This window comes from Physeter macrocephalus, chromosome 2 (assembly GCF_002837175.3).
Source record: "Physeter macrocephalus isolate SW-GA chromosome 2, ASM283717v5, whole genome shotgun sequence".
Classification (NCBI taxonomy): domain Eukaryota; kingdom Metazoa; phylum Chordata; class Mammalia; order Artiodactyla; family Physeteridae; genus Physeter; species Physeter macrocephalus.
Genome location: NC_041215.1, coordinates 58,322,159 through 58,348,376, shown reverse-complemented (window position 1 = coordinate 58,348,376; position 26,218 = coordinate 58,322,159). Strand labels below are relative to the sequence as shown.

Sequence of the window (26,218 nt, the reverse complement as noted above, 5' to 3'; positions counted from 1 at the left end):
ATCAAGAAACAGCAGAATATAGTCAAGTAACTCTTTGCTCCCCCCTCCCCCTACCATTCCACCCTCCTCACCCCAACTCCTTGCTTCCTGTAACTTGGATTTGAGAGCCTGTTGTAAATTAGCTGCACAAAAGCAGGGAAATTGCTTCTCCTGACGCTCTTTTCCTGCACCACCCGAGCACCCCTGAACCTTACGTTATCATCACAGTATTTTCGGTGAGGATACACCCACATGTGGTGCAGGGCACTGCAGAATGCTGTAGAGAGAATTCATCTTTTCAGATACCTCAATATCTCATCACAGTTGTCAAAGCAGACGAAAACTAGGGCTGCTGCTGAGTCACAGCCTCTTCTATCGCACATCCTCTCTTCTGCGTGTGTCCAGAGAATTGATGTAATTTCTCCAAACTGTTCTTGGAAAATATCTACTGTTTTTTGTGCCTCTCAGTAATATTACTTTGGTCTATGGCCAGAAAAGCATAGGTTGACTCTAATTTTTTTAAATTTATTTTTTATCGAAGTATGGTTGATTTACAGTGTTGTGTTAATTTCTGCTGTACAGCAAAGTGATTCAGTTATACATATATAAACTTTTTTAATATATTCTTTTCCATTATGGTTTATCACAGGATATTAAATATAGGTCCCTGTGCTATACAGGAGGACCTTGTTGTTATCCATTCCGTATATAATAATTTGCATCTGCTGACCCCAAACTCCCACTCCATCCCTTCCCCACTGGGCCCCCTTGGCAACCACAAGTCTGTTCTCTATGTCTGTGAGTCTGTTTCTGTTTTGTAGGTAAGTTCCTTTGTGTTATATTTTAGAGTCCACACATAAGTGATATCATATGGTATTTGTCTTCCTCTTTCTGACTTATTTCACTTAGTATGATCATCTCTAGTTCCATCCAGGTTGCTGCAAATGGTATTATTTCATTCTTTTTTATCTTTTTTATGGCCAAATAGTATCCCATTGTATATATGTACCACATCTTCTTTATCCATTCATCTGTTGATGGACATCTTTTTGTGTGTGTGAATTAAAACTTATTTTTTAACTTATTTTTTGAGTTGGTCCCAATACTTATTTTTTTTCTAATTAATTTTTTTTTGTTGGAGTATAGTTGATTTATAACGTTGTGTTAGTTTCTGCTGTACAGCAAAGTGAATCAGTTATACATACACATATATCCACTCTTTTTTTAGATTCCTTTCCCATATAGGTCATTACAGAGTATTTTATATATATATATATATATATTTTTTTTTTTAGATGTTGGGGGTAGGAGTTTATTAGTTAATTTATTTATTTTTGCTGTGTTGTGTCTTCCTTTCTGTGCGAGGGCTTTCTCCAGTTGTGGCAAGGGGGGGGCCACTCTTCATCGCGGTGCACGGGCCTCTCACCGTCGTGGCCTCTCTTTTTGCGGACCACAGGCTCCAGACACGCAGGCTCAGCAGTTGTGGCTCACAGGCTTAGTCGCTCCGCGGCATGTGGGATCCTCCCAGACCAGGGCTCGAACCCGCGTCCCCTGCATTAGCAGGCAGACTCTCAACCACTGTGCCACCAGGGAAGCCCTATATATATATATTTTTTTAATTTTATTTATCTATTTATTTTTGGCTGCGTTGGGTCTTTGTTGCTGCATGTGGGCTTTCTCTAGTTGTGGCGAGCCGGGGCTACTCTTCGTTGTGGTGGGCGGGCTTCTCATTGCGGTGGCTTCTCTTTGTTGCGGAGCATGGGCTCTAGGCATGCGGGCTTCAGTAGTTATGGTGCACGGGCTTAGTTGCTCCGCGGCATGTGGGATCTTCCCAGACCAGGGCTCAAACCCGTGTCCCCTGCATTGGCAGGCAGATTCTTAACCACTGCGCCACCAGGGACGTCCCATTACAGAGTATTGAATAGAGTTCCCTGTGCTATTCAGTATATTCTTATTAGTTATCTATTCTGTGTATAGTAGTGTATATGTGTCAATTCTGGTCTCCCAATTTATCCCTTCTAGTTGGCTCTAATTTTAAATAGCATTTATTGACCTATTCTTCCACATTATTGGCTTTTGGGGTTCTCTTCACTATCCACGTCTAATGTCTTTGTAGTAGTAGTGAGCTCCATGAAGAAGTTTCTGACATAGGAACCAATCCAAAGATTAATAGTATATAAAAGATTTTCTACTTTTTCCTAAGAAGTGAAGCAAATCAGTATGAAATATGTGACAGTGTAATTTTTCTAGACTCTCATTTCTCTACCGTAGCAGGCAGCTTCCCTTGTAAATAAGTGCTCTTCTTTCTTCCAGAAAGAAATTTATTACAGGAGCCTAGTTAACTGCCTTGGGGAGTTGATGGAAGTCCCATGTCTTTGAGTCATGGTGTGTACCTCGGTGGGAGTGAATTCCACACAGAGTTTTAGTGACGATGATCTCACTATTTTATGCCTCATGTCTGCGCTTTAGTTTATGTGCCAAGATTGCTTTCCCTGTTGAACAAAGTTCTGTCTAAGGCAAAGTGATCTTGCCTCTTCACTTGTCCCTTTCACCCTTAGTTAGCCACACTTTGGCATGTGATACCTGTTAATGAATTCAACCAAAGATGGTCCCACTCCAGATTGTTACTGGCATTTGTCATCTGACATCTACGAGTATAACTGATAATGAGTGCACTTTAGCTGAAACCTTAGTCAGCAGTACCATATTCCTGGGGGAGACTGGACCACTACGGCAAGCCTGTGGGTCCTGCTGTTCTTCTGCCTTCCAGGTAGAGGCAAGGGTATAGCACTGAGACACCATAATCCAAGAGGTGAACTAGGATGAGCTCTTCTAAATAGCCCTTTTACTGGAATACCAAGGTAACACCCAAGTTAAGTCTCTAGTAGCTGTGGGGCCTTGGTGTGGCCTAAGCTGTTTGTCCTGCTCCAAGATGCTTCAAAACCTTATTAAAAATGTTTGGATCCCTCGTGAAGCCCTACTGTACTCAAGTTTACCAGGAGATCTGGGTAAGAATGGGGTTGATGGGCTTCATCGTTTATAAAATCAAGAGTGCTGATAAAAGAAGTAAAGTTTTGAAAACTTCAAGTCCTGGGCCTGCTCACAGCCATCGTTAACCAGCTTTACTTAGAGTGCACATCAGGTGAAACGCAGTCTGGCTGTGAATTTAAGCAAGCTCTGTTATATGGAAACATGGAACATCACTGTAGACCTGAATAAGGGCCATTTCCTTCATGGAATGAATAAATGTACTTAGAAGATGCAAAAACAAAGCAAAACAAAGCCCAGTTAATTCTTTAGGTTGATGTTCTGGTTCTATAACATTCCTTTTAAACCAGGGTCCTTAACCTAGATTCCATGGACTCCCAGGAATCTATGAATGGCTTTAGGGGATATGTAAGACACCTGAAATTGTATGCACCTGAAATCGTGTTGCTATGGATATTTCTGAGAAGAAAGTCTCTAGCTCTTATCAGAGTCTCAAAGATGTCTGTAACTCCCTCACTCTCTAAGTGAGGTCATTTAAAATGACCACATTATGGTGTATTGGTTCTCAGTTACTTATTCAATCGATTTTCATTAATAAATATAGGATAAGTAATTGCCCAAGAAAGGCACTATATTTGACATTTAGGGAGAGAGACAAAGATACAGTACAACTCTTGTTTTGGAAAAGATTACCATCTTTTGGGGATGAATTGCACAATAGTCCCCAAAAAGACAATTAACAATGCAAGGTTATGAATGTACCTAGTAAGTGGTATGGGCAAAACATGCTAAAATAATTTAGAGAGGGAGGGATCACTACTCCTGGGGTTGTTGGACAGGAGCTGAATTTGAGCCTGGAGATGTAGCAGCAAAGCCTGACACTGGTATTCAACGACTGTACCCTGGGTGTTCATATCAGATGTTAAATAATGAAATATTTCTGTGCCAGTTGGTTGCAGTCTTCCCCCAAGCCCATCCCAGTGCCTCTACTGCCCTGGCCATATCTCCACCAGGAATTCCCAGCACTCCCCCCACCGCCACCTTCTAGGATCCAGTAACGGTAGGATTAATGCCTAGCCTAGAAAGATCTTCTAGGACACCACTCCAGCCTTCTGGCTAGAGCTCTTCTGATGGTTCAGTGTCCATACTGATCAGTTATTGATATCTTGAATATCACCACTGCCTTTAAGGTATGATATGTGTTTGTTAGGAGTTCATGTGTACAATCGTACGACCGAAATAATAGAAAGGAGAAGGAAAACATCTCAGGAAAGGGAAATGGTAAAAGAAAGAAGACCAGTTGGTTGATGAGACTATTCTGGATTTAGAGGATAGCCGACTAATTTGGTTGGATACAGAGAAGAAGAATAGTGAATGATAAAGTTAAAAAGACAAGCTGTAGCCAGCTGGTTGTGGAAACAGTTTGGGATTCGGAGCATGGGAGGGAGGGTAGGTACTGCAGTCTGGAGTTTGGGCTGTATATGTTAGATGTCACCTGTAAATGCTTAAGGTGTGGAATGACATGATGACAGCAGAACTTTTAGAAGAGTAATATGGCAGGGGTGTGTAGGATGAAGGGACAAAAGAATCATTAGCAAGGTGAATTCTAGATGTAAATTAGCCATCATGAAATTTTCCTGTGAAAATTAGACAATCAACTATGAATTTTAATGTGAGAGGGTGTGGAGGAAAAGACACACTGGCTGTGGCCCAGAATGAAACTGGATAGACTATTTGAAAGGGAGTCTTAAGAAACCTGGGCCATCTGGTTACAGTGTCCCTAGGAGAGGGCAGATCAGGTTAGTGACCGCAGAAAGGAGCCAGTGAAGAGCAGGGAAAATCGCATTGCTGTTTGGGATACGTACAGGGTAGTAGGATAGAGACTAGACCACAAAAAAAGCCACTCAACAATTACCTGTCTGTCTTATGTAAAGTTCATAAAATAACATGACAAAATAGTTGGGGGAGAGAGAGAGAGAATATGATTGAATCTTGGACTTATTTGACTGACTCGTTCTTACTTGTTCTATCTAATTCTAGACCAGCAATCAGGCAAGTCTTGACAGCCCAGAATCCCTCCCTAGCATGCATTGCACATTTTCAGGGAACACCAGGAATTTCCAGGGAACACACTGGATGTGAATGTGTAGTGTGACCAGTGTGACCCTGTAGTAAGGGTCAGAGCAGAGACTCAGCCCAGTTTTCCTGGTGATTTTAAGGTGGTGCAATTTCCATGACAAGCCAGCTACAGCTGTTGTTCATCCACCTGAGAAAGCTTTGCTTTGAGTATTGGCACCAAAATTAGAGTTCTTATTCTTCAAATGGTTGAAAAACAGCTGAGGTCAACCTCCCAAAAGGCAATAGTGTTTCTATTCCAATGCATAAATTCACCAAGCAATAAGATCTGAAGGACACTTCTTTGTTTTATTTTTATTGGGGATGAAGACTGTTTGTCTTTTTAATTTTTCTGGAGGAGTTTAAGCATTTAGAGGGATGAATTACCTCCGGCTTTATGTGTCCAACATCATCAAACTGCCCCATGAAGATATTTTGTTGTTAAAATGAGCCCTGTGTGTGAGGTCATTCTATCTTGTTACACCGGACACCAGGGCAAACTATTTAGAATACACTGAAATGAATAACTAATGAAAGAGAAAAGAATATTCCTTTCAGGGTTCCTGGATATACTAGTCTTGTTCTTCTTTTCTGGCTTCTTCTTACTTCTTTCCACTTTTGCATCATTTTGACCCATTCACCCTCATGGCTTATTCCTTCCTTTCCATTTCAGAGTAGCTGTAATGGCAGCCTAGCTGCAGACAAGGAGCCTTTGTCCTCTGAAGGAGATGGCATGAAAGACAGGAACTGCTGTTGTCCTGTCTACCATGGACGTCAAGAAATGCCTTTCCTTCTACTCATGAACCTAGGCCACCAGGCTGGCAAACAGGAAGAGGCCCTGTGCTCCCTGGCTGAGCCACACAGTACACAGTACCCTGACTCTGGAGTGAACATTTCTGCTCCCTCTTTGTTCTTTAGGGAACTGGTTAGTCTACAGCCTTGCTATTCAAAGTATAGTCCACGACCCAGTGCCATCACGCCATCAGCATCACCAAGCAACGTTCAAAATGAAGAACTTCCACCTCAAACCTATGGAATCAGGATCTGCTTTTTGTTTTGGCCGTGCCACGTGGCTTGTAGGATCTCAGCTCCCCAACCAGGGATTGAACCCGGGCCCCAGCAGTGAAAGCTCTGAGTCCTAACCACTGGACCGCCAGGGAATTCCCAGGATCTACATGTTAACAAGATCCCCAGCTGATTCGGATGGGCATTAAAGTTTGAGAAGCACTGGTCTATAGGACGTCCTTGTACCCACAGACACATTTTCCCTTTCTGGTGAGTTTGGGACACGATTCAACAGAAATCATACACTATACAGAGATATATCTTAGTAGAAATTATGCCCCTACATATACCTAGGTACACTAAGAACAAATTGAAAACAAATTTAACTTAAAAAGTTGAGTTCTTTGCCTGATATGTTTTTAATACCCTGAATAGACTGGTGAATTTCCTTGTTGCAATGACTTGACACCTCTTGTGGAGAACTATTCAAACTAAGGAAATAATCAGAAACAACTTATCAAACACCAACCCAAATCTTGCTACTTGACAATTTTTAGAACTCCTCAGGCAAAAACAAACTACAAATTCCCTAGTCAAAAAAACAGATAGTTAAGCAAAATAAACTTTTTTAGTTGTTTTCACTATGTTTGTGCATATTCTCTTAACCGCTGAGCTCCCTGGGAAGCTACATTGATTTATTTGGATGCTTTACCCGATTCTTTCTCATCTGGGATTTTTGGTGAGAACATAATCAGAATTTAATATTTCGATTTTTCCAACATTCCAAAGCTATGTTCTTTTTAAGCATTCTGAGAATCTCAAGGTTCTTTAAGCTTTTCCTCCCCTGTGATTTTAAGTTCAAGCCAAACAATTGGATTTATCCTACTATCACTTCACCCTGAGAGAATTCTGTCAGAAGCAGTATTCATTTTTTTTTTAAACTTTTAATTTTATATTGGAGTATAGCCAATTCAGAAGCAATATTCAGGGGCTTCCCTGGTGGCGCAGTGGTTAAGAATCCACCTGCCAATGCAGGGGACACGGGTTCGAGACCTGGTCTGGGAAGATCCCACATGCCAAGGAGCAACTAAGCCCATGCGCCACAACTACTGAGCCTGCGCTCTAGAGCCCACGAGCCACAACTACTGAAGCCCGCGTGCCTAGAGACCGTGCTCTGCAACAAGAGAAGCCACTGCAACAAGAAGCCTGCACACCGCAACAAAGAGTAGCCCCCGCTCCCCGCAACTAGGGAAAGCCCGCGCACAGCAACAAAGACCCAACAGAGCCAAAAATAAATTAATTTTTTTTAAAAAAGCAGTATTCAGTTTGCAAGCAAAGCAGGAAAACATCAGCAGTATTCTCAGATTCTCTTAAAATAATTTCCATAATACAATATTGAGGTTTACTGCTTGATATCGTAAGGATTTCAAGGATCAATTTTTATTTTTGAAACTCTGTTTCATGAGCAAAACAGTTACTTGTTCTTTCCAGCATTGTCCAAGGACAGTAGCTTTATTCTCTAAATACTTTAACAAAACAGAATTTTCTGACTGATCAAGTATGTTTATATGATAAATCAGTGGCCCAGGCATGATTCAAGAAGGTAATGTCCTTTATTCTTTAATTTTATTATTGTTATTTTACTTGGATTAACTTCTGTTATAAACTTCTATTTATAAATATTTGATCTAGCTCACAATATTTTGTTCACTTAGACAAACTTATTCATACACTAACATGAAAACCTATACAAAGGGGTTATAATATTGAGCCTAGAGTATTTGACTCCTACTCTTGTATCTAACTACTAGTTAGAAATAGGTATAATATTTATATTGCTAGTACTAGGTATAGTCATTTTACTAGTAACTGCAGGTGACACAAAAGAAATAAAAAATGGTCTTTGTCTTTTTTTTTTTTTTTTTTTGTGGTACGCAGGCCTCTCACTACTGTGGCCTCTCCCGTTGCAGAGCACAGGCTCCAGACACACAGGCTCAGTAACCATGGCTCATGGGCCCAGCCGCTCCGCGGCATGTGGGATCTTCCCGGACCGGGGCATGAACCCGTGTCCCCTGCATCAGCAGGCAGATTCTCAACCACTGCGCCACCAGGGAAGCCCGGTCTTTGTCTTAAGTGTACTTTTTCAGGTAGGAAGACAAAGCAGAAGAAATGTGCAAGAAGAAAATAGAAAAAAAATTCTCACCCAGTTATAAGACGGTAACAGCTACCTGGGCCACCAGTGTCAAGCTACTTGAATGCTTATCCTGGGTAAGGCACTGTGCTTAGACCTTGACATGTAGCAGTATCTCATTCACAACAGCTCCATTCTACAGAGGAGAAAAATGAGGCTGGGAAACTTCAGTAACTTGAAATTGGTATTCAAACCAACATCTCATATCAAAACCATGCTCTTAACTATATAGTACTGCCTGCCTGATAGAGAGTAAGGGATAGAATATTTATTTTCCTTTGCTTTTTAAAAAACCTGTTGTCTACTATTTTATTTATTTTTTTACAGCATTGTTGAGATACAGTTGACAAATAACATTGTGTGAGTTTAAGGTGAACAAGGCATACAACATATTGATTTGATACACTTATATATTGTCAAATGATTACCACAGCTAAATACCTCCATCATGTCACGTAATTATCATTTCTTCTTTGTGGTGAGAGTATTTAAGATCTACTCTCTTGGCAACAGTCCTTTACTCTTGATATTTCAACTGCAAACCTCTTGAAAATGAGAATGATGTTACCTAATTCCTTTGTGTCGCCCAGGACCCTGCACAATGCTGGGCACAGTATAAATGTTGCAACTTCTCCAAGGATGAACTGCAAACAGAATTACCAAAATCTTGGCAACTAGCAGCATAAAGTTGGTGTGCTACACCTTTTCTAAAAGAAAAAGCATAATATAATAGATATCAGGTGGTTTTCTCATGGTTTGCATATCCACTAAACTCATGGTGCCTCTCTGGGATTTTTCATCTGACCTTTGGTCTCAGTTCACTTCCTCTACCTTTAAGAGTCAACTGAATCTTCACCTCTTCTGTGGAGGAAACATTCCCTGACTTTCTGAGGTAGAGGGGACTGTTTTCTCCTTGGTGTTCTACTACTCCTAGTATCACACTTCATAGCACACATGGTACAGTATGTAACACTGGTGTGTGTGGGGATGGTGCATTTATAGGGAAGCCTGGGTGGAGTCCATTGCTATCTGGTGGGGAGATAAATTTCTAACACAATATACATCTCATATCATGGCAGTGTAGATTTACATGACATGTTCAAGGCATCTCATGTGCGATATAATATTTATTGAGTGTGTGATAGATAGATAGATAGATAGATAGATAGATAGATAGATAGAAAGAAAAAGTTTTCCTTGACCCTCTTAGGGTTCCTGGCTGGGTCTGAAAATGAAACTGACAAAGACAGATGAAGAGGAGAAAAGCCTACAAATTTATTTAACATAAGTTTTACATGACACAGAAGTCTTCATAAGGAAATGAAGACCCACGGAAACAGTTAGAACTGAGTATTCTTATGCTAGGTTTGATGAAGAGAGGATAGTCATGGAAGAATATGATAGGTCAGAGAGTATGAGGTAATTGAAGTAAACTGGAGAAAACTTAGCAAAGCTGGTTTGTTAGGATTCTTCTCTGGGTCCATTTGTCTTTGGAGATAAGAATGCTCCTTTCCTACAGGTATAGGGTGAGCACCTCTCACAGGAGGCTTTTTGAACTATTTCAGAGAAGGATGGTAGTGGGGGGAAGGTCAGAGTGACCGTCTTGCTTCTACTGTTTTCTCAAACTCTTTCCACTTAAAATAGTCAGTATGCCAAGATGCCATATTTTGAGGAAGCAAGTCCTCAATCATTAAAATCATTAGTAAAGCATTACTCAAATTGCCCCACTAGAAACTTTTCAAGATTTTAATAGCTGCTCCTTGAAAAAAAGGCTTTAGTGGTCAAATGAGTTTGATAAATTCAAGATTAAATAAAGTTAAACTTTTAAATGTATGCTATGATTTTTCCCTGCAATACTTCTCAAAACTCAACATGCGGATGTGCATTGTGAATCTCCCAAGTGTGAATCCAGTATGTAGCATTTCCTAATCATACTTGCCCATAGAATTCCCTCTTTTTTCATGTCCTGTAGAACATAGTGTGGAGACTGACTTCATGGTTGAGGGTAGAGAATGATATCAGTGTCATCACGGATTAATTGCCTGGTTTTGGATCAGCACTTTAAGCCATAGTTTCCTGATCTGCAAAATGGGGATAATACCTATATCTCATATTGTTGTTGGCAAAACAAAAAAGGTTTATAAAATGCCTAGGAGTTCTCAGTAGATCTTCGCAATTACGATTGTTAACAATAATATATCTGGGAGCTGGGACTTCCCTGGTGGCGCAGTGGTTAAGAATCCGCCTGCCAATGCAGCAGACATGGGTTCAAGCCCTGGTCCGGGAAGATCCCACATGCCGCGGAGCAACTAAGCCCATGCACCACAACTACTGAGACTGCACTCTAGAGCTCACAGCCACAACTATTGAGCCCATACGCCACAACTACTGAAGCCCACACACCTAGAGCCCATGCTCAGCAACAAGAGAACCCACCGCAATGAGAAGCCCGCGCACCACAATGAAGAGTAGCCCCCGCTCACCACAACTAGAGAAAGCCCGGGCAGCAACAAAGACCCAATGCAGCCAAAAATAAATAAAATTAAATATATATATATATCTCTGGGAGCTGCCTATTCATCTTCGGAACCCCTGTGCTTTGCAGAGTACTGGAACTGAAGTTGACTTGAGTTCAGACTGTTACACATGGCTCAGCTTCAGCATGTGGGTGGCCCAAAGGCTTCCCTACTAACTGTATCCTTTGTCCTTTAATAGGATTGGAGTCAATCTTAGATGAGTCCTGTTCTGGTCATGGTCCTATTGCTTAGTATCTTCTTATAAAAAACAAAAATAAGATAAAAGAAGAAATGAGGTTTGAACTAAATAACCTCTAGAATTCATGTTCTCTAAAACTCTAAGGGATGTAAGTTTCCTGGTGGTCCAGTGGTTAGGACTCAGCACTTTCACTCCCGTGGGCCAGGGTTCAATTCCTGGTCAGGGAACTAAGATCCCTCAAGCCTTGCGGTGCAGCCAAAAATAAAATAAAAGGGGCTTCCCTGGTGGCACAGTGGTTAAGAATCTGCCTGCTAATGCAGGGGACACAGGTTCGAGCCCTGGTCTGGGAATATCCCACATGCCGAGGAGCAACTAAGTCCGGGTGCCACAGCTACTGAAGCCCACGCACCTAGAGCCCTTGCTCTGCAACAAGAGAAGCCACCTCAATGAGAAGCACGTGCATTGCAACGAAAAGTAGCCCCTGCTTGCTTGCAACTAGAGAAAGCCCTCATGCAGCAACAAAGACCCAACGCAGCCAAAAATAGATAAATAAAATAAATAAATTTAAATAAATAAATAAAATAAAAAACAAAATTTTAAGGGAGACCAAAAGTAATTCTCAGGCTGCCACAGTTAGAGTTTTGGTACTATTTTGACTGGGCTGATGAGTACAAGTGTCTATGCACCACTTTATTTTTTTCACTTAGGCCACTTTAAACTGATTGCCATCAATATTCTTTTTTTTTTACATAGAAAAGGTGAATATTTAATACACCTGTAAATGTTTCTTTCCTTTTCCCTTTACAGAGCAAACCAATTTTTAATTCAGGAGTGGCATGCAATCAAAACCTATTGATATTTACATCATTTGGAAATATCTCAGTGTATTTATTTGAAAATGCATATAATATTCTTGATATAAAGGAATTTGACTTTGGTTAATCTTTCATTTTATCAGATTATATATCAGTTATATATGAATATACAGCACTGTAAACTAGAATTTATGCCTGGAAGTCATTTTGATACATCTCCTCCCTGACCTCTGTTTACCAGCCAGTGCCGCTGTGGGGTGGTTCTCTGTGTAGGACAATGCAATTTTTGAAGTCAACCGGATGTTTTCCATTTCAAAGGAAAAGATCACACTTAGTGAAGTATTTATTTATAAGCTTCACAACAAAACAAAAGATTATAAGAAAACTTTCAAGAGACACAGGTCGTAGAAACCAACTGAACACCACAGCTTTCCCAACTCCCTGGGAAGTTGCAAAAGAAATACCTGTACACAAAAGTTGACCTTGTGCTGGCTGCAAAGATTTGTAGATTAAGGTTATAATGACCAATAAATTATAATGAGAGTTACCATTACAATCTGATAAGAGACTCCCACTTTGGCTTTATTTGGTTTCTATCCACTTTTTCCAAAAACACGTCCTGTAATACACATACAAAGGAGTGGTTTTTAAAGCATGTCCTAAAATGAGTGTCTATGGAAACTTAAGGAATACTTTAGGAATAAATTCCCTCAAAACAAAACCAACACATTTTAAAAATCGAAAGTGAAAATAGGTGTAACTTGTTAGTGACGAATCATTGGAGACACCAGGTTTGGTATTCGAGCAGTGGCTAGATTTAAAGAAAATCATCATTTGAGTAGTTTTCTTCTCCTTTTATTCTTTCTTTCTTTTTTTTAAAGGAAACAAACTGTTGATCTGGGGGACACCCACTTGAAAAAGGCGCAAGGAGCTTCTGGACAAGGCAGCGCCAGCCGGGCCCGGAGGTTCCAGCGACTCCCGCGGACGCTCAACCTGCGCGCCGCCAGCGAGGTTTCCGGGAACCGGGGCGCGGCGCTCGGCGGGCCGAGGCGGGTGAGTGGGTGCCCCGTTCCCCTCCTGCCATGCCCGCTCCTAGTGGTCCAGGGCTGGAGAGGCAGTGGATGGCGACGAGGCAGGTTCCGCGGGACTCGGGACCTCCCGCGGGGAGACGCCCGGCGGAGAGCCGGAGACGGACGGGAGCTGGGCGCAGAGCCCCAACGCCGCGCGCCTGCGCTGCCCGCTGCCAGGGTCGCGGGGACCACACAGCCGCCGAGGGGATGCGCCTGCCCCCGGCCCACGGGGCCTTCTCTGCGCCGTCCCGGCCTCTGACCCCTTCTCCTTTGCTTTGCTTCATTTCGGAAATTGAAACTTAAAATGGTTTGTGTTTCCCCACTGTTCTTGTAGTGTCTCTGGAGATAGTTGTTAGGAAAACAGATTTCTTCAGGACATTTACTCTCTTGGCGGGCGCAGGTTTTGGCAGTCGTGCCTCACTTTTCAGAATATGCAGGGGTTTTCTTGAAAGAGGCATCCAAAAGAGAATGCGATGTTTCCCTATCTATACAACATGCAGAAGTTTAAAAAACAAAAACAAAACAAAACAAGAAACAACTTTGTGCATCACCACCTCCTTTTTTCCTTCCTTCTCCTCATTTCCTTTCTTTTTGCCGCCAGGCATGCATATGGGAAGATTTGCTTCTATCAGGCGGGGCACCACGGTGGTTAGAGTATATTAACGGAAATAGGTGGTGAATGGGTATAGGTGATTTGTGCTGGTTTTTTCATTCGCTGCCATAACAAGTCACCACAGACTTAGTGGCTTAAAAGCCACAAGTTTATTATCTTAAAATTCTGCAGGTTAGGAGTCCAAATGGGCGTCACTGGGCTAAAATCAAGGTGTCTTCAGGGCTGCCTTCCTTCACCGAGGCTAATGCGGTGAACCTGTTTTCTCGTCTTTTCTAGCTTCTGTAGACTGCTCACCTTCTTTGGCTCGATGGTGCCCTTTCTCCATCCTCAAAGCCAGCAATGTTGCATTTCTCTATTCTTCTGTTGTCACATCTTACTCTGATTCTACTCTTCTGCCTTCCTCTTTCACTTTGAAGAAGGACCCTGGTGATTACATTATTTCCCCACCAATAATCCAGGAAGATCTTTGTATTTATATATATGTATATATATTTTTGGCTGTGTTGGGTCTTTGTCGCTGCATGCGGGCTTTCTCTAGTTGTGGTGAGCAGGAGCTACTCTTTGCGGAGCACGGGCTCTAGGCATGCAGGCTTCAGTAGTTGCAGCACATAGGCTCAGTAGTTGTGGCGTGCTGGCTCAGTAGTTGTGGTGCATGGGCTTAGTTGCTCCGCGGCATGTGGGGTCTTTCCGGACCAGGGATCAAACCCGGTTCCCCTGCATTGGCAGGCAGATTCTTAACCACTGTACCACCAAGGAAGTCCAAGATCGTTATATTTTAGTCAGCTGATTAGCAACCTTAATTCATTCTACAACTTTAATTCTCCTTTGCAGTGTAACCTAACATATTCACAGATTCTGAGGGTTAGCATGTGGGCATCTTTAAGGGGACCATTATTCTGCCTACCATTTGACTGTATAAAAGGAAAGCTATCGGGCTTCCCTGGTGGCGCAGTGGTTGAGAGTCCGCCTGCCGATGCAGGGAACACGGGTTCGTGCCCCGGTCTGGGAGGATCCCACATGCCGCGGAGCGGCTGGGCCCGTGAGCCATGGCCGCTGGGCCTGCGCGTCCGGAGTCTGTGCTCCGCCACGGGAGAGGCCACAACAGTGAGAGGCCCGCGTAGCGCAAAAAAAAAAAAAAAAAAAAAAGGAGAGCTATTACTGTACATCCCATTTATGCAAAGAGGGAAAGTATCCAGATACTAGATATGCTGTAAGAAGTCCTGGGAATATTATGTAGTAGACCATTCATATGAGTTAAATATATTATTGAGAGCCTTTATTACAAGCCTTTATTATTATTCTTAGTCTATATTAAGAATATAGACTAAAAAAACAGTTAAACAATGTTGCAGTTTCTGCTTTCTGGAAATGTAATAAGAGAACTTCACATGCCTGGGATGTCCTGAGCTGAATACATACCTCAGTCAAGATACTGCACAATTCTATAAATATTGAGTGTTTTCAGTGTGTGAATGTGTATTGTGCTCTGAATGGATACAAGAAAGAATGGACGTGGTCCCTGGCCTCAAGGTCATGACCATCTAGTCATGGAAAATGACACAGGTACACAAATAAAGCTCCCCAAAAGAGATAATAGCAGGAGAAGTAAAATCATTTGGGGGAATCAGACAAGGCTTCAAGAACTTGGAGGGGAATTTGGGATGGATGTTGAACAGTAGGGTTTCATTAGGTAGAGGTTAAGGTTGGGAGGGGAGGAAGGATGTGACATTGAGGGACAGGAGGGAGAAGAGAAACCCTTAGAGTGTTCAGTGTGGTTAAGGGACTTGGTCCAGTTGTCTAAATAAGACTAGTTGGAGTTAGATTGTGTAAGACCTGGGATGAATACCATTATAAGGACTCTGCAGTTGTTAACACAATAAAGAGCTACTTATATATACCTTTTTTATTTTTAAACTCCTCAAACTTACAGAAAATCTGCAAGTAAAAAATTGTCTTTTTCCTGAGTTATTTGAGAGTAGGTTTCATGACCAATTACCCTGGAATTCTTGAGTATTTATTTCCTACAAAAAAGGTGTTCTCTATGTAACTACAATACAGTGATTAAAATCAGAAGAATTAATATTGATACATTATGCCATCTAACCCTTGGATCTAATTTGAATTTTGCCAGTTGTCCCTATAATATCCTATAACAAAAGGACCCAGTTCAGAATTATGCATTGTGTTTAGTTGTGATGTCTCTTTAATCTCCTGCCTGGGACAGTTTCTCAGTCTTTCCTTGGCTTTCACGAACTTGACACTTTTGAAGAGAACAGGCCAGTTTATCTCATGTTTCCTCATGTTTAGATTCGGCTCACGCATCTTTGGCAGGAATATCATAGGAGTCATGCTGTGTTCTCAGTGTGCCTATCATATGTCAGATGATTTTGATGTATCTCATTATTTACTTTGATTACTTCAGTATGGTGTTCCCCGCCTGGCTTCTTCACTGTAAAGTTATTCTTTTCCCCTTTGAAATTAGTGTTTTGTGGAGAAGTATTTCTTTTGTTTGTTTGTTTGTTTTGTTTTGAGAAGCTTTATTCATAATAGCCCCAAACCAGAAATAACCAAATAGCCACCAACGAGAGAATGGATAAACAACTTGTAGGCTGTCCACGCATGGAATACTACACAGCAATAAAAAGGAACAAGCTACTAATACATGCAATAACATGGACAAGTCTTCAAAACATGTTGAGCTTAAAACTCTAGCACATATAAAAGGGTACATACCAAATGATTCCACTTATATGAAGTGCAATAACAGGTTGTTCAGTGTAAGGAAATTTTAACTCAATTAAAAACAATCATTTCTTGAGTATAGACTATATCCCTGGCACTCTTTTGGGTACTGTTAGGGTAGCGTTCTGGATGAACTAGAGCATACTTTAGAGAACAAAACAAAAATCATAGCCCTTACAGTGCTTATATTCTTGTAGATCAGCTTGACATGTTCAATGCAAAAGGGCAAACTGATATTTATCCCCATTGAAATTGTTGATCCCCTTCAAGGGCTTGTCAATGCCAGGACTGGTGAGTGCTCAGAACACCTAAATGATTGAGATTGCACTGGATTTTGGTTTGCAGTACTTGTGGGTAAGTATTTTGAAACTAATTAAATGGTCCTTTCCTCACAAAGCTGTCAATTTATCTATCTATCTACCTAGCTAGCTATGTTTACCGACTCATAGTTCTCTGTTTTGCTCAGTGGATTTAATTATTACTGTCATTATTTATTTCTGTGCTTAATGGATTCCCAGATTTGTCCAGTGAGAACCTCATCAAGGTGGACTCTATGTTCTTGTGACATATCCTCATCATTCTTTGAGCACTTCTTGCTTTCTGGCATCATAAGATGCTGGTCTTGTACTTTTCCTGTCCCACTTCTAGAAGCAGCCATTTCTCTGAATAGCCTTGGTTCCTGGTAGCTGAGAATGGTACTAGAAACTAAATTCTGGCTGCTAGATGTGCTCACTGCTATTGTCTTTGTTTCCAGGCCCTTTTAGCAGACAACTGGGGAATATCACACACACACTTATATCTATATTTAAATTTCTGTACTTTTCTATCAGTCTATCAGAAATCATGAGATTATGCTGATATCTCCAGTTCCAATTCATAGCATTCATTCTATTTTTCTCCCTTTGCATATTTATAATCACGTTCTCTGACAATGGAAAAACTGACTCCTGTTATCCTCCATATATTTACTTACTTGATAAATTGTGTTTATGTTCCTTTGGCCACTGGGAGCTCCAGGCTCATCTTGTATATTTCCTCCCCCAAAGGTAGAATCAGCCATTGCTCAAAGGAACCCTAGTTCCTTTTATTGGAGAACAGATTGGAAACCAAGATCTGGGTACTAGATGACCCCTTCTTTTTTTCTAGTTTTATTGAGAAATAATTGACATACGCCACTGTACAAGTTTGCAGCATGATGGTTTGACTCACACATATTATGAAATGATTACCAAAATAGGTTCAGCTAACATCCATCTTGTCATATAGATACAATAAAAAGAAAAGACAGAAAAAAAGAAAAAAATTTCTCCTTGTGATGAGAACTCTTAGGATTTATTCTCTTAACAACTTCCCTATATATCATAGCAGTGTTAGCTATAGTCATCATGTTGCACATTACCTCCCTACTACTTATTTATCTTATAACTGGAAGTTTGTACCTTTGACCACCTCCCTCCAATTCCCCCTCCCTCCACCCTCTGCCGCTGGTAACCACAAATCTGATCTTTTTTTTCTGAGTTTTTTTTTTGTTTTTTTTTAAGATTCCGTATTTGAGATCATACAGTATTTGTCTTTTTCTGTCTGCATGATTTCACTTAGCATAATGCCTTCAAGGTCCATCCATGTTGTTGCGAATGGTAGAATTTCTTCATTTTTTTATGGAAGAATAATATCACATTGTATATACCACAATATATATACCACAATTATTTCTTTATCCATTCATTCATCCATTGATGGGCACTTAGGTTATTTCCATGTCATGGCTATTGTAAATAACGCTGCAATGATCAGGGGGTACAGATATCTTTTCAAGTTAGTGTTTTCTTTTCCTTTGGATATATTCCCAGAGATGAAATTGCTGGATCATATCAAACTAAAAAGCTTCTGTGCAGCAAAAGAAACCATAAACAAAGTGAAAAGACAACCTATGGAATAGAAAAAAAAATTTCCAAACCATATATCTGATAAGGCTTTAATATGCAAAATATATAAAGAACTCATAAAACTCAATACTAAAAAAAAAAAATAACTCAACTAAAAAATGGGCAAAAGACTTAAATAGACATTTCTCCAAAGAAGATATACAGAAGGGCAACAGGTACATGAAAAGGTGCTCAACATCACTAATCACTAGTGAAATGTAAATTAAAACCCCAATGAGAGATGTTTAAAAAAAAAAAAAAAGAACAAAAAAACCCCACCCCAATCAGATACCACTTCACATCTATTAGAATGGGCATCATGAAAAAGACAAGAGGTAACAAATACTGGAGAGGGTGTGGTGAAAAGGGAACCCCTGTGCACTGTTGGTGGGAATGTAAATTGGTGCAGCCGCTATGGAGAACAGTATGGAGGATCCTCAAAAAGTTAAAAGTAGAACTACCATATGACCCCTTTTTTTGGACACTGCTTGTGTTCCCACTGAGTAAACTAAGCTATGAGTAATTTTTTGCTAGTCTTCTATTTTATTTTTAAAGAAGAATACACGTCTTTTCTGTTTCTTCTATAGGAATAGTGAGAATTTAGCCACTTGAAATCTTGGAAGATTGTGTTAACAGACACATTATTAATGTGCTTCTAAAACAATAAAAACTGTTGTGATAATCCTTGTGTCATATTTGATCTGGGACAACTCCATCTTAGTAAATTGATATGCAGGCAAGGTTTCTTAACTTTTTTGGTGCCAGTCTGAAAAAGCCTGTGGGCCTTTCTCAAAATAAAAAAGTTTTTAAGTTGTATAAAACAAAATACATAGAATTATAAAGGAAACCAATTATATTGAAATATGATTATCAGGTTATTTAAAAAGCAAATATTTAATATAGTAATATATATCAATATACTACAGTTTATTACAAGACCTAGTCGTGAGTTTAATAACTATCATAATTTTGAAGCAGGGTTAAACACAAGTAATGTTTCAGGATATCTGGAAGAGTTAAAATATATTATGAAAATATCTGTACCGTCTTGGTGACTTTTGTCACAGGGGCTGCAAATACTATGTGGCTTGTTGCCTATATTCATATTTGAAGAGAATGCTAAGTTTCAATCAGAGGTTATTAGAAATAAAGATGAAATTTTTTTCCTGTCCAAGTGTATGAACTCGGGAGGGTTTGTGAAAACCCCTGTACGCATAGAGGAACAGTGTTTGGAGTTCTTTTTTTTTTTTTTAACATCTTTATTGGAGTATAGGAGGTCTTTTTTACTCCATTACATTTGGGGAGTATAATAGGGAGAATTAAATATTTAAATAAAAACCTTTGAAAAAGTCTAGAAGACCAAAATAATAGTCTTTTAAAATGGAGCATCATATTATGATTGAAATGAGAACTACAAAGGAATGTTAATACCTATTATTTTCTCTCACGGTGTTGAAAAGCAAAGGATTTTTAGAACCTTTTTATATGTTTATAGGTGTGAAAGTTATTTGAAATAGAGACTTTGGATATAATCCACATGATAATAAAGACTTCGGTGATAGGAAAAAACATAGCAAAGGAGTTGTTTCTTCCGTAAGAGGGTAAAAGTTATTTTTTCTTTTTGAATTTGTGTGTTTGTACTATTTTTAAAATACTTATTTTTTATAGTGATTAGGGAATCATGGCAACTGATGAAGATAACAAAAAACAAGTTCTTGAGGAGTATGGGCCAGCTGAAGAATTTATGAAAGATGAACAAAACCAGGTAAAAAGGAAAAATTACTGAGTACTATTAAAAATTAACTTACATCTATTAGTTTTGTTTTTTGGTTTGTTTTTGTTTTGCGGTACGCGGGCCTCTCGCTGTTGTGGCCTCTCCCGTTGCGGAGCACAGGCTCCGGACGCGCAGGCCCAGCGGCCATGGCTCACGGGCCTAGCCGCTCTGCGGCATGTGGGATCTTCCCGGACCGGGGCACGAACCCGTGTCCCCTGCATTGGCAGGCGGACTCTCAACCACTGCGCCACCAGGGAAGCCCTCATCTATTAGTGTTTTTTTTTTTTTTTTTTTTGTGGTATGCGGGCCTCCCTCTGTCGTGGCCTCTCCCGTTGCGGAGCACAGGCTCCGGACGCGCAGGTTCAGCGGCCATGGCCCACGGGGCCAGCCGCTTCGCGGCATGTGGGATCCTCCCAGACCGGGGCGCGAACCCGGTTCCCCTGCATCGGCAGGCGGACGCGCAACCACTGCGCCACCAGGGAAGCCCCAATCTATTAGTTTTGCAGTGAGTCATGTTTCATATGTCTTTGTCCAACATTGTGTTGAATTTGGAAGAATATTAGGGTTTTCAGTTTTTTTTACCTCTATTATTCAAGACTGACAAGAAGAATCATATTTCTTTTCTTTCTCTTACACAGCTTATGTTAGCTGCTTTTTCACTTCCTCTCTCATTTCTTTGATTTGCACCTATAAGTTAAGAGCTTCGTTAGCAATTATCCAATGAGACCTAAGAGGGAATGGAGGCTCAGGTAGTTAAACCACTTACTCAAGGCCATCTGTCTGGCATGTCAAGGCAGCTATACTGTGGGAATCACAGAAAAAAAAATTTTTTAATTGCCCCAGAGTAACATATGTCCACAGTTATGGTGCAACTTAAAAGTCATATTGGAGTCACAAATAGTTAGGAAGGAATTGACAGAGCACTGAACTAAGATCCAGAACATAGGGGTATCAATCCTTCCTCTACTATAAACATTTCTGTGACTTTGGTTTAGTGTGAAAGGTGGTTTCCTTTTTTGTATAATGGAGATAATAATCCTTGGCAGTGATAAGAAAGTAGACAGGTGATGATGTAAAACATTTGACAAAGGTATTATTCACGTGATCATATTTTTTCTGAGACTGTCTAATGTCTTTCTTTGCCTGGTTCAAAGTGAGAGAAATTTTGCTTCTTTAATTAATTAGAAAAATGAGGTCAGGGCTGGGACTTCCCTGGTGATCTAGTGGGTAAGACTCCACGCTCCCAATGCAGGGAACCCGGGTTCCATCCCTGGTCGGGGAACTAGCTCCCACATGCATGCACAACTAACAAGTCCACATTCCACACCTAAGAAGCCCACATGCCGCAACAAAGATCCTGTGTGCCACAACTAAGACCTTGTGCAGCCAAAATAAATAAATATTAAGAAAAGAAAAGAAAAATGAGGTTGGGACTGTTTAAATTTTGGGTGTTATTTTATTTCCTTTTTATTTTTAGAAATTAATGAGTGAAATTGAAAAGGAAAATATTCAGTTAAAGGAGGAGATCCAAAAGCTTGAAGCTGAGTTGCAAACGGCAACCAGGAACTGCCAGGTACTTCTTTAATTATTTTATGTATCTCATTTTTCACAGACCCCATTTTTCAGGAAAAGCAATTTATCGATACAGAATTCATTTCTAAAACATTATGGTCATCCATGGCACCACTGTTTGCAACAGCCCCAAACTGAGAGCAGTAAGATGAATTAATAAATTAGGGTGTATTCACACAATGGACTACTACACAACAATGAGAATGAACAGGCTACACCTGTATGCCATAACATCGATGAATTTCATAAACACAGTGCTGAGCCAGAAAAGGAGAAAGAGGGCACACCATATGCTTCCATTGAAATAGAGCATGAAAGCACGATGTTAGAAGTTAGTATGGTGGTTACTCTTAGAGGCAGGTAGGAACTGGAAGGGAACCCAAGAGGGCTTCTGGGGTGTTGGTCTTGTTCTGATTATTAATCTGGGTGCTGGTCACAGGTGTGTGATCACTGTAGAATTTAATCTTGCTGCACACTTATGCTAATACATGTTTTAATATTCATGTATATGTTAATCCAAAACTACCCCCAAATCATGGTCATTATCCATCACTTTTGGATCAAATTCTTGGTCTTCTCACCAAGTTCTTTTATTATTCTCCTCATCCAAGTAATTTAAGTGAGTTTCACAGTTAAAAAAAAATTGGATGAGTATCTTCACCATTTAAATTCTTTCTTAATTTCTCCTGTGTTTGAGTGAGACATAGCTTTCACTCCTTTTTTCTTCATAACAACCCAGGTTGTTAAAAAAAATACTTTAAACAATTTAAATGCTTAAAGCATTGTCACTTTTTGTTTCTGAAATGGGGGATAGGATGTTGAATATCAGGAAGTGAAGTTTCCGGTGTTTGTGAGATTTAGAGAAGTCTCTGTTAAGATTCTGAATACTTCTCAGGCTGGAGCCAGAATCATTTAGTGCTACAACTCAAAGGGCCTTGGGAACCCAGCCAGCTCAGTTGATTCACTTCACAGAGGACTGAAACTGGGGTCTAGAGAGCATAAGTGAATTGCTCCCTGCCGCGGTGACTCAGGACTAGAAGCAGACATTCTCACTCTCACTCCGGAAAGCTCTTGACTTCTCAGGGTATACTGGATGTTTCTACATTATTGGGAAACACTCTGCCTTTTCTCAAGACACTGCAGATCGTTTTGAAATCAGAGTTATGGTAATCAGAAATTCTACCAAAGTTACATGTAGAATAAATGTCAGATTAGATCAAATGACTCACTTGATATTTCTAATCTCTTTGCAATAACACCTTTACTTGCAACATGTAAAATAACCATGCGAAATAGAAATGCAAACACTCGATTCATTTGTGCATTTATGTGTGGTTGTACTGACTGTTCATCCCAGGGATTTTAAGCAGCTAAGTTAAACCCCTTAACTTTATCCTCCAGATTACAGATCTTGCTGGTAGTGTCCCTTCACATTTTTATAAACCTAAGTTGTGGTAATGGTTAAAAAGTTGGTGGGCAGGTGTTGAGGAAGGGGGAATTTAAATTTGATAAATTTTAAGTCATTGAATTCAGGAGTCTTTCTTTTTGGATGAAGTTATCTGAGTTTGCCATCAAAATAACCATAGTATACACCTGACTCTATTTCATACCTCTTTGCAGTGAGGGTAAATATACTGTGCAATGATTTCTTTGTGAGATAGCCTATTATTGGCACAGTTGTTTAAAGGGTATTTTTCTACAGGAATGATGTAGGCTTTAGACTCAAACACCACACAATATTGACCAGTTTAAACACTTAGAAAAAGTGAGAGATTATATATTTACAATTTCATCTGTGAAATAATATTAAAGGATCAGCATCTGACTACATTACTGAGTACTTCCCTGGGAAGAAGCAATTACTGAAGATATTAAATAAGACCACGCTCAGTATTCCATGGGGCTCTGAAGTCAGTGGAGAGTGAATTATTGGATGATCAAATCACATTATCATTGGAAGGACTTAAGTTATTTCTTGTCTTGATTTTAATCAAACATTTCTGTTTGAATTAGATTAACGAGGAGGATATTCCCAAAACAAAGATAAAGTTCACAGCTGTAGAGAATCCTGAGAGTGACAGCCAGTTTTCAAATATCTCCTATTCGTGTCAAGTGAGCTCAAAAGTCCCTTATGAGCTACAAAAAGGACAAGCACTTATCACCTTTGAAAAAGAAGAAGGTATGACTCATGTTCAAAAATTTGACCATGTTACCTTTGGAAAGCACTGGGATTTTCAAAGAGTTTTTGTACATATTTGGCCATTGCTTTACAATTTTTACATTTATCATTTCATCTCATCCTCATAGTGACACCCTGAGGTAGGTATGATTATCCCCATTTTACAGATGAGAAAACTGACTCTGAGACGTTGAGTGACTTGAACATGATCACTCATTCAGAACGTGACAATGCTGGGACTCAAGCCCAGGTGTTGTGATGTCCAATACCAATGCCTTTCTACTGCAACTGCTACCTGCAAATGATAATACTAGTGATAATGTTTCAAGGTTGTAAAGCTCTACATCGTTCTCGGAGAGTTCTCACAGACATTATCTCCTTGTATACTCACATGAATCCATGAAAGAAATAAGATAGAGAGTTACTATTTACATTTTATAACTAAGAAAACAGATTCTCAGGTGTTTAAGTGATTCACTTAAGTGCACAAGACCTGTGAATGGCAAGAGCCCTGGAGTCAGAGATTTGGGGGTGGGACCTGATGTTTGCCAAGTCTGCCGTGGTGTGGGACCCTCTTGAGATCTGGGGGCACCTTAATGAGAAGAATCTGGCTTTAAGTGCCAGCTGTACCCCTTTCTAGAAGTGTAATTTGGTTGGGTTCTTTATGAATCTCAATTTTTTTATGACAGGTTTTGTGGCAGTACCTACCTCAGGGGGTTGCTTTGAGTATTAAATGAGAAATGTTGAAAAATACTTAGCACAGTGTCTGATACATAATAAACACTTTATAAATGTTAGCTGTCATTATTGCTACATGTTAGGAATTTTTCAGCTAGAGAAACAGAAGCTTACCTAAGATAAGGAACTTGCTCGAGGTCCATACAGTTGATAAACTGCAGAGCTGAGAGCGAAACCTCAAGTACCCTTGTACTTTCTACTGAACCGACATTCCTCTGAGCAGGCCACCATCTGGGCTTTTTGTTCTCATATTTTCCAAGTTAGATTAAGTTATGGGTGGGGTCAGATGGTCTTCACAAGCCCTTCCAGTGTTCAGATTCTGGGAATCTATGATTATAACTCATGTCTCCTTGACGCCTGGTTTGTTACTATAGCCTGAAAATAAATAGAAAGGCATTCTGGCAGGTCACTATATGCACATACGCTTTGTCCACCCTGGGTCCGCCCCTGCAGCTGAGGGTGAAGGGGGAGGCCAAGAGCCTTGTTGGAAGTTGGCTGTGGTAATTGGGATATAACTGAAGGATGGAAGTGAGGATTTGGGAAGCAAGGATTCTGCATAGGAATTACCTGGGGATGCTGGGAACAGGATTTTCTTCAGAAACAGCTGCATCACTGCTTCCACCCTTGGCATGGCTATGAGGTCCTGCTCTTCTGGACAACTTTGGGTTTCTACACAATTAAACAGGAGTTGGCTTTTGACAGAGTCACAGAAGTTGAAACACAAGTAGGCCCTCTCAGCTGTGTCAGATCACCAGATGTTGGAGGTTTGGGGGGTGGGGGCGGGGTGGGGATTGGGAGGGAAAGATCATCATCTAAGTATTACTTACAGTTGATAATCTTTGTTATTGTTGCCTGTTGTCAATAACAACAACAAAAAAAGCTGTAATTCAAGTTATAGAGCCATATCATGGTACAATGAGTCTGAATTCCCACATGACAACGCCCTGTTTTCTAGCCCTGTTTCTCTCTTCCTCCAGCTATGGTGTGCTGTCTGGTTGTTATAAACACATGTGAGGTTTATAAGACCGGGACTAATTTGTCTCTAGTCTTTATGACAATATTAGAGTAAGCAGCTCCAAATATCAACAACTGAAGTGTTATAAACTCTTATGTCACACAATTAAAAATAAACGCATACCCAACATGCATTTTATTTTGGTTTTTTATTATTCTTATTTATTTATTTATTTTTGGCCGTGTCTTAGTTCCCCGACCAGGGATTGAAACCCAGGCCCACAGCAGTGAGAGCACCGAGTCCTAACCACTGGACCACTAGGGAATTCCCCACACATTCATTTTAAACTGTCATATAGTTGCTATTGGATTTCTAATGATTTTTGGCATAATTATATTACTAAGCCTTTCCCATTTGCATGGCTAAATTAGACTAGATAGTTTTGTGATCAGTATATCAAGACTATCGACTTTTTAATGAATGATCTCAAGAGCATTTTAAGGAAAGTCGAATTCTTCATTAAATATGACCAAAAAAAAAAAAGACTCACTCTTTGGTATTCAAGTCTTTGTGGTCTTTAATATGTAATCCTGGGGAAAGACAGAGACAAGAATAAATATTTATTTCTTTGTTGCTTGTAACATATTAAGGAGCAGTGACAAATGATAAATAAAATTAATTGTCAGAATGACACTGACCTAAAAAGTTTTCCCAGCTTACTCAACATGGAAGAAATTTCTGGCTGAGCTTTAATGTACTAAGGGAATTCGCTGATAATTCTGTCAACAGTGGAAAGGAAGGTGTGTGGCTGTACTGAAGTAATATATGAATTTCTGAAGGAT

General features: G+C 40.1%; 1 protein-coding gene across 2 annotated transcripts in view; it reads left to right on the top strand.

Moving 5' to 3' along the window:
* NMI (N-myc and STAT interactor) overlaps positions 1-26,218 on the top strand; it is a 112,828-nt gene that overhangs the window by 82,918 nt on the left and 3,692 nt on the right. Inside the window, exons 1-5 of one of the 2 annotated variants that reach the window (XM_028477781.2) lie at positions 12,567-12,599; positions 12,690-12,861; positions 19,827-19,923; positions 21,410-21,505; positions 23,518-23,683. In XM_028477781.2, coding sequence (XP_028333582.1) covers positions 19,840-19,923; positions 21,410-21,505; positions 23,518-23,683 — 346 coding nt within the window. In that variant the 5' untranslated portion in view covers positions 12,567-12,599; positions 12,690-12,861; positions 19,827-19,839. Of the gene's footprint in view, positions 1-12,566; positions 12,600-12,689; positions 12,862-19,826; positions 19,924-21,409; positions 21,506-23,517; positions 23,684-26,218 lie in introns of those variants that run through there. The other variant, XM_028477780.2, reaches the window with a different exon arrangement.